Raw genomic sequence first — 8,955 nt, forward strand, 5'->3', positions numbered from 1 at the left:
ACAGTTTCTAAAGTGATCATATTTGTCATTGAGAGGTCTCATCCTGACATAAACAATGTTGGTAAACTGCTTTTTGTTCCACAAACTATTCAAGGTTTCTTTTTTATATTATTGTATCCAGTATCACTGGAGTTTACAGTAGCTCAGTCTCCAGTACACATGAGAGGAGTGATGGTTGGATTGTGGTTTGTGGCTTGTTGGGGAATTGGTTATCTCATTAATAGTGTTATCAAATTTTCATTTGCTTGTGAGAGTCAATACATCTGTAACAGTTTCTATTATTATATAACAAAGAGTGTACTAGTTCTTATCATACTGATAGTGTTTGTGATACTGGCTAAACGTTACAAGTATCGTGTGAGAGAGAATGAAGTTAATATTGTTCAGATAGTTGATGATCATTATCAGAGATACATAAATCAAAGGGAACAATTTGGTAGTGACACTGACAGTGACTCCTCCAGTGATTGACGGTATGCAGACTGTGCACTATAAAGAACTACAATTAATTTTTGAATGTATTGTTTCTACAATTTGTGCCATAGATCAGGAAATTTGTGTAGGAAATTTTTGAGTTTTAAAATTGTGCTGTGATTTAATTTACATAGGACTTTGTCATGTATTATTAAATTTGGCATGTAATTATATTGGTAATCTATAATATTTTTTTCTGCGAAATTTTAATCCAGTAAAATTAAAACCACACCAGATAGACGGTACTGTTAAACCCTATTAACACTAATTTTTGGGTTGTACCATATAGTGCTTTAATTTTGCAGGGCTAAAATTTTGCAGATTGATGACATACAATTTTTAACATGGAAATTAATTTTGTGGATCTTCAACGTTAGTGCCACGCCTTTAATGGAAATTCAATAGTTAGTAGATCATTAATTTTGTAGTTGCATGCTAACTCTTAAAAACAGTGAAAGTTTTGCTCCTTGAAAGTAAAGCACTACACGGTATTTGATTTTGTGTTTGAGTAATTGCATGCATTCATCACGTAACATGTAGAACTAAGTGTGCATCTACGCATTATAAAGTTTATAGGCATTGTTATACATTTTGAGAAATTTTTAATTGAAGGTATTATGTTTGTGTACATGTACATGTGCATTACTGAGCATGCACATTAATGATTGGCGGTTGTAATATTGAAGATTCAGCGGCTTGCAAACTACCAATCACCAAAATAAAACTGCACCAAATTAAAGCACTACATGTATGTGGTATTTTATAACATTTTATATACTTACAAATAATTACAATACAACCTATATTGTGTCATTATATGTGTGCTAGCTTAAACCAATATTTCACTCATTATGTTTTATAGTATTGTACATCATATCATTGCCTAAAGTAAGGTTTAGGACAGTTTCTTGACTTGGCTTTTAACTATCATGTTTGTTATTTCTTTGCTTCCTTTATGAGTGTTACTACCATAACTATGATATGACGTATTCAAACTCTGAAACCAATAATCCTTTGCTCTTTCAAGTCACAATGCTTTATTCGTTCTTTCAAGTTCAACATTATACTCTGTACAGTCACTAGTTTATAGCTACAGCTTCTTTGGTAATGAAATGGCAACCTTTTCTTTGTATTTCTCCTCCAGCAGTTTTGGTTCTATTGTGGAACTACCTCATGTATACTCATGGTTTCTTAATAAAGCATTTCATTGCTGGCTATTTAACTGAAACCTTTCCTTCCACCTGGTACAAGTATGGTCTTTTGATTGTGTCATGCTCTGTAAGTTTTTATTTTCCTTTATTTGGTCTGTTAGCTGATGTATGGATTGGAAGATACAAAGCTATACTGATTGGTATAGTATTGTGTTTTATGTCATGGATTATAATAGGAATAGTATTTATTGTGGATATCTACTACGTTGCTTCTGAAACATTGCGATATTGTATTTATAGTCTTGGTTTTATATTTCAGTTTAGTGGTTTTTGCAGTTTCACTGCTAACATTATTCAGTATAACATTGATCAACTTGTTGGAGCTTCAGCTGATGAGCTGAGTTCTGTCATATACTGGCATATACTATCTGAACCACTTTTGAGCTTTCTTTATCATATTTTTCATTGTATATTCAAGAAGTATTTTATCATGATAAATTTTATAGCATCAGGTGTATCTGTATCTCTTGTACTGGTGTCTCATTCATTCTTCAAACACAAACTGAAGAACATATCACTGATCAAGAATCCCATCAAACTGATAGTTAGAGTATTGTGTTATGCCAGGAAGCACAAGTATCCTGAGAATCGTAGTGCTCTGACCTACTGGGAGGAAAAGGTTCCTTCAAGACTAGACCTGGGTAAGGATAAATATGGTGGACCATTCACAGTGGAAGAGGTAGAAGATGTGAAGACAGTATTTCGTATGCTACCATTATTCATTGGTTTTGTTGCTTTTATTCTCAGTGATGACCTATACTGGCCTGCTGTTGATGGTTTTACAATACCAACTTGCTTAGCAATAACAGACTCTCAGTATTATTTATGCTCAGTCATTCTAATGTTAGTTTATTTATTCTTTATCAGAGTTTGTTTCTACAAGTATATTCCTAGTATGCTGACTAGAATGAGTGTTGGTATCTTCCTTGCTTTCATTGTTACAGTTTCTAAAGTGATCATATTTGTCATTGAGAAGTCTCATCCTGACATAAAAAACTTTGGTAAACTGCTCTTTATTCCACAAACTATCCAAGGTCTTGCTTTTATTCTTGTGTATCCAGTATCACTGGAGTTTACAGTAGCTCAGTCTCCAGTGCACATGAGAGGAGTGATGGTTGGATTTTGGTATATAGCTTGTTGGGGTCTTGGCTATCTTATTAATACTATTTTGAAATTTCCATTTGATTGTGAGAGTCAATACATATGTACCAATTTTTATTATTATATAGCAAAGAGTATACTAGTTCTTATCATACTGATAGTGTTTGTGATACTGGCTAAACGTTACAAGTATCGTGTGAGAGAGAATGAAGTTAATATTGTTCAGATAGTTGATGAGCATTTTTATAGACACATGAGACAAGAGGAACAATTTGGCAGTGACACTGACAGTGACTCTACCAGTGATTGACATTAGATCTTTGTATATGCTAATAAGGACTACAATTTACTTTAAATGATACTTAATTGTTTTTTTGTGATTTAGTATTGTGCTGCTTTAGATTAAATAAAATTTAAATTTTGGAGAGTTAAGTTAATTCATAATTTATTAATACTAAATTACTAATGTATTCATTCTAGTGTTTTCACACTGTTGCTTTCATCATTATAAAAATGACTAAAATTAATTTTGTATGTATATTTTTTATGTAGTATAGTTTATAATCATTGTTATACCTTTTGACATTATTATTTTATTGAAGGTATATTGACAGTCATTGCTACATTCCTTGCTCTGTATTTTGATGTGGCTCTACCAAATGAATTGAAAGGGTTCATATTCTTTGCACAAGTAAGAGAAAAGCTATGATTCTATATACATGTATGTTATGCACACAATTTTGATAAATTAGTGTAGTTGTAATATTGACTGTACTAAGTTTTGATAATTTTGATTTTAATGTTATGTGTACATGTGAAATTATTTATTATTGATTGTAGGTAATTGGAGTCATTTATCGCAACAGTCCTTACCTGAATAGAAACGAAGGAGCTGGGGTTAGATACATTTAAGTTAAAGTGTATTGATTATTGCACAGTGTACTAAACTAATCAGATCTATAGCATAAACTAGATTCAATTAAAATTGACAGTTTCATTTTGCTGACATGCAAACTTTATAATTGACATTCATAAAAGCTGTACTGTGTTATGACTTGTCTTTTAATAATGACTTTGTCATTTTTAGGATCAATTTTTGGATTTCATTATTAATATGTTTGGTCTCTCTCTTCCCTTCCCTGTCTGTTTCACTGGATTTTCAGGTGCTGGTATCACCTGGTTAGGTGTTGTACCTCCAATACTGGCACTAGCAACAGCTCTTATTTACCTTATAAGGTAGTCTATCATTACAATGAAGAGTAAATAATACCTAAAGTTATTATTAATAATAATTATGTGCATGCTCAATGGCACGTGGCCACAAATTTGCCAAATAAAAATCTGCAAATTACCTAAATTTAGCAATTCACCAAATTTAACTCCCTCCAAATTTTCCACTATACGATAATTCCTTCAGGTATTATTTGTGACCATAATTGACAAAAGGTACCTTATGGCGGATTTTAAAATTCATCATTAAAATGAAAAATATCATCCTGTGTGTCCTCTGATGGACAAACATTGTTTTTAAAAGTTACGTAGGAACTTTTTGCACACTTTGGAGTAATTTTATGATAAATGAAGCTCAGGAAGTTGGATTTTTTTGGCTATAAAGTCAAATTTCACTACCCGCCATAAGGTACCTTTTGTCAATTATGGTCACATTTACTCTTGCTACACTGCATGCTATGCATGTTTCTCATTTAAACACTTTGAACTCTAAAATATTTGCATAATAATTGTAACTATTTAAATTTAATTTTTATTCCGTAACTTCATGTACATGTACCATAGTGGGAAATTTTGGAGAGAGTTAAATTTGACAAATTCTAGAATTAATTTTGGTATTTGGCGAATTTTAATTTGGCAAATTTGTGGCCACTTGCCATTGAGCATGTCCATAATGGCTCAAATGGTAGATGTTTATTTTTTGTCAAAATGCCAAATTCACCAAATTTAACTCCCTCCAAAATTTCCAACTATACGGTATATTTAAGAGGCTATTATGTATAATAATGAAAAATGGTCCTCACAATGTACCCATACAAGTTTATTTTGTTTATTTCTACTCTTTTTCTAGTGCTGAGAATGTCAAGTTTCTATACGAGAGGAAAAGCTATGGTTTTCATGGATTTCACTTCATATGTCTCTTCATTTATAAGTACTTTTTAGACACTAGCTTTGCTTTCATCAGCATTAGAAGAGTGTATGGGAATCATTATGTAAGTAACTTACATGTAATTGCCTTTTTCATTTTTCGATCACTCACCCTCACCTACTTTTTTTAATTTGCAATTCTCTATATTTAAAAAAACAATTACAATTTTAATCATTATGTGAGTACTTGCCTTTCAATTTTTTACTGACCCTCACATACCATTTTTTTTATTTGTAATTCTCTAAAATAATTATAAATTTTTTATTTTTTGTATTGGATTTTTAGGTGTTTAGTTATACAGGAGAGTCATTTCTGTCTCCATTGATATTGACAATGTTCATAATTGGCATAGTGTCTGTAATCTTGTTTGCTGCAGTTATCCCAATACTCTTCCTTGTCTACATATATCGGCCTCAAGTAAGACTGTTCATTATTTTGTTTAATTTTCTCATTTCTTAGTTATGCTAAGCTAAACCAAATATTTTTATACCATAGTATACGTATGCATGTACTACAGTACATGGTCTGTTTTTTATTCCCAACTGCTTATTTAAACCATTACCAGTCCTTTCAGTTTCAAGTGATAAGTGATAATCTTAATGTAACATAAACTTAAGCACATAAACATACTATATGTTTTCCGGTCAGAAATGGCTAGGAGCACTATACATACATGTGCAGGGGCGTAGCCAGGGGGGCAAGGGGGGCAATTGCCCCCCTTTTTCAAAATCAAAATTTAAAAATAATCAAATAATAGCTGCTTTTGGAAGGAAAAGCTGTTCTACAACATACACATGAAAGGAAAAAGCCAAAGCAGTCTTTCTATGATGCCATTATAAAGCTGAATAAGTATTCAACTTTGCTTATGATTGGTCAAGAAGTCCGCCATGTTAAAAAATAGGCATGGTTATGCCCATAAGGGCGTGATTTCACAAAATTTTGCGGCATGCTTTGTGCACCACACATCCTGCCCCCCCTTTCCCAAAATCCTGGCTACGCCACTGATGTGCATGTGTGCTGTATACATACATGTATGTCAGAATTGTTTTTTATTTAGAAATTTATAAAGTTGCTTCAAAACCCTGTGTAGTGGGTTTTTAATCAAAAATGGCTACAAGGGAATTCATTATTTTATATATTGTTTTAATTAGAACATAAATTTTTAAGTTGCCTAAAATTTAGTTTAAAGTCCATGTAGGGCATGTACTATAATAGTAGAGGTTCATTGGCCAAATTTTGTAAAAAATTAAAAAAGAAAGAATTTTCCATATTTATAATTTTTTTCTGGTGCATATACATGTACTTATGTTGTCTAGAAAATTTAAGCTCATTCCGATTGAGATTAGATTTTTTATGAATTTGTAAAAATGCTCTAAAATTTTGCCAAAAATGAAAGGGAGAGAATTCTTCATTTTTATTACCTTTTTGATGCATATACATGTACATATACATGTACTTATGTTATGTATAAATTTTGAGCTGAGTCCAATCAAGTTAGTATTTAAACAGCCTTTATTGCACTCAAACTTTGAACTCAAAAGTTTATAAATATGTGAATGCTGTTTCTCTTCGTTATAAAAATTACTATTACTTGTTTATTCATTAAAATTTTTATTTTTATTTACAGAAACGTCTTCATTTGGCAAATGCTTTCACATTTGGTCTGAAAACAGAGCGAATTTATCTCTGGCATGGAGTGTGGGACATATGGAGAAGGCTACCATTTGTGGCCATTAACTTGTTCATCTCAGTATCAACAGTATCAATCTTAGTGGTAAGAATAGTTATTATTCTTGTAATATTAACCATGGACTACCATATAGTGAGAAATTTTGGAGGGAGTTAAATTTAGTGAATTTGGCGTTTTGATAGCCATTTGCCAAATTAAAATTTGCCAATCAACAAAATTTAGCTAAATTTAACTCCCTCTAAAATTTTCTGCTATACAGTACTACAGGTATACATGGTCATTGTATTGCCAAAAGTAAATGGATATTATTTGAGAAGCTAACTTGAAAATAGAATCAGTCTGTTATAACTTGTCATTTGTCTATAGCTATTTTTTGCTCAATTAAGATTATGTAATTGTTGATTAGATTGTATGTCACACACAGGATAACTTTTGAGAAAATCTTAATTTTTGAGAATCCTCATGCTTATTAATGAATAGCAACAAATTCACTACATTACCAATCACTGAAATCTTAGCAATGTTCCAAAACTCCCCCTCCAAATTAACAGTGGTATGACTGTCACATTTTTAGGAGTTCATTACTCAACGTACATTAGGCGTAATTACAATACTATGCAAAGCATTCATCTTCTGTTATGTTTTATTCAATATAGCTGCTACACTGTTTAATGGTCCTTGTCGTCCTCACAGTTCATTGTGTCTTTAAGCCATACAAGAAAGAATCAATTAATTTCATTGAAGTTGTTATTCTGTTCTGCCTTCTTGGAGCAACACTGGCTATACTGGACGAGAATGATATTTACATTGGGAGAACAACTAGTATATTCTTTATTACAATCCCATTTATATATGCATTGGTCGTTTTCATTTACTACATATTTGCTAAATTATACAGGTTAGCTGGAAATGACAATTTATTTGTTTAAACTCACTCTCTTTCTGTCACTTATTTCTTTTTCTCTTGCCTTATATTTAGGAGAAAGAATCCTGATTTTAGTCTAAGTGCATTATTAGCTTCGAAACTACAACAGTTTTCTCCTTCGCATAAGCCTCATGATCAGTCCGGTGGTGAGGAGAAGCCAAAGGAACCAACAGATCCTACTGCAATTAGTAAAAGTGAGCAATTAGATGCAAGTGGTATTGTACCACTCCGTGAACCACTTTTGGAAATGAACTCATAATCTTTATTGTGATTGACTCTGAAATTATGTTTTCTGTCATTAGCAAAACTAATGTTTGTATACTGAACAAATTTTATATAATTTTATATATGTATATTGTATTTTGTATTGGTAAATGGAGTATACTACTAATGAGATTGAGATCTACAATCACTGGAATGCTACAGCCCAGGATCTGCATGCACATTGCAGTGATAACTATTTTCATGGATCATTAGGTAGCATTAAGCACCTGCCACAATTCACACCATCCTTTATAAAGGAACATGTGTCTACTGATCATGAAAGGAATTTGTAATTAAAAAAAACATAGATTGTTTTTATAAGTGCAATGCTTACTAGATTATTACCATCAATAAATAAACAAGCAACAACTCATAATTGATACAAGTATTTTTGAAATGTGTGTAGAGCATATGAAGTTACAACACTCACTCCTACTTACTACAAAATATATGTAAATAATGCTTCATGATATCATATGACATTTTACTTAATGTATAACTCGGTAACATCAATTGGAATGGCTTCTTCAGGATAGCTTTCCCCAGTACATATTCTTAGTTCAATAGGATCATCAGTCGACTGGCTCAGACCTTTAACAAACCATGGAGTTTTAGCAGAAGTGCAACAAGTAGATTCAAGCGAGCCACACTGTTGACCATCCCACAATGCATCATCAAGATAAAACACGTAATGATAATTTGGAATTGGAGATGGTGACCCCGACTCACAATAATAATCATTGCCAACGTATGACGGAGTAGTAACACTGCTGCGATTATTGCAAGGACAATTCTCATTTGAGTTAGTGGTCTCATCTTGTCCAGCTATGTACGTCCATATATGTTGGCGTGGGTTGCTTCCATGGGTAATTGATACTCCATCAGCGTATGGATCATCAATACTCAGTGTCTGTCCTTCTCTGTTCCTATTGACTCCATCAACTGATCCAAACTGATAGCCTCTGACCTGCCCACATACTGTAGTGTAATTTATCCCAAAAGAGGAAAAGAATGTGGAGCCACATCCGCTGCCAAATTCATCAAGATCTTGATCACAAATGACTCTGTTTTCAAAGGTGTATTGAAAGAGTCCATGAGGACAGGTAGCATTAGGCTTTGTCATATCAATATC

At 32.4% G+C, this 8,955-nt stretch overlaps 1 protein-coding gene across 1 annotated transcript; it reads left to right on the forward strand.

Annotated features, from left to right (window-relative positions):
* Positions 1-3,369: 3,369 nt before the first annotated feature.
* LOC109582640 (uncharacterized) lies at positions 3,370-7,957 on the forward strand. Its single transcript, XM_019997480.1, has 8 exons — positions 3,370-3,477; positions 3,627-3,683; positions 3,874-4,022; positions 4,867-5,008; positions 5,230-5,361; positions 6,572-6,718; positions 7,291-7,532; positions 7,614-7,957. The coding sequence occupies exons 3-8, from the start codon at positions 3,901-3,903 to the stop codon at positions 7,816-7,818; spliced, it is 990 nt and encodes a 329-aa protein (XP_019853039.1). The 5' UTR covers positions 3,370-3,477; positions 3,627-3,683; positions 3,874-3,900; the 3' UTR covers positions 7,819-7,957.
* Positions 7,958-8,955: the final 998 nt, after the last annotated feature.

This window comes from Amphimedon queenslandica, unplaced genomic scaffold (genome assembly GCF_000090795.2).
Source record: "Amphimedon queenslandica unplaced genomic scaffold, v1.1 AMPQUscaffold_13368, whole genome shotgun sequence".
In the NCBI taxonomy this organism is placed as follows: Eukaryota; Metazoa; Porifera; class Demospongiae; order Haplosclerida; family Niphatidae; genus Amphimedon; species Amphimedon queenslandica.

Excerpts from the sequence above, each read along its gene's own strand:
- LOC109582640 (XM_019997480.1), top strand. The coding sequence starts at position 3,901 with ATGTTTGGTCTCTCTCTTCCCTTCCCTGTCTGTTTCACTGGATTTTCA. Across the intron at positions 4,023-4,866 it reads GCTCTTATTTACCTTATAAG|TGCTGAGAATGTCAAGTTTC; the intron begins GTAGTCTATCAT and ends CTCTTTTTCTAG. Across the intron at positions 7,533-7,613 it reads ATATTTGCTAAATTATACAG|GAGAAAGAATCCTGATTTTA; the intron begins GTTAGCTGGAAA and ends CCTTATATTTAG.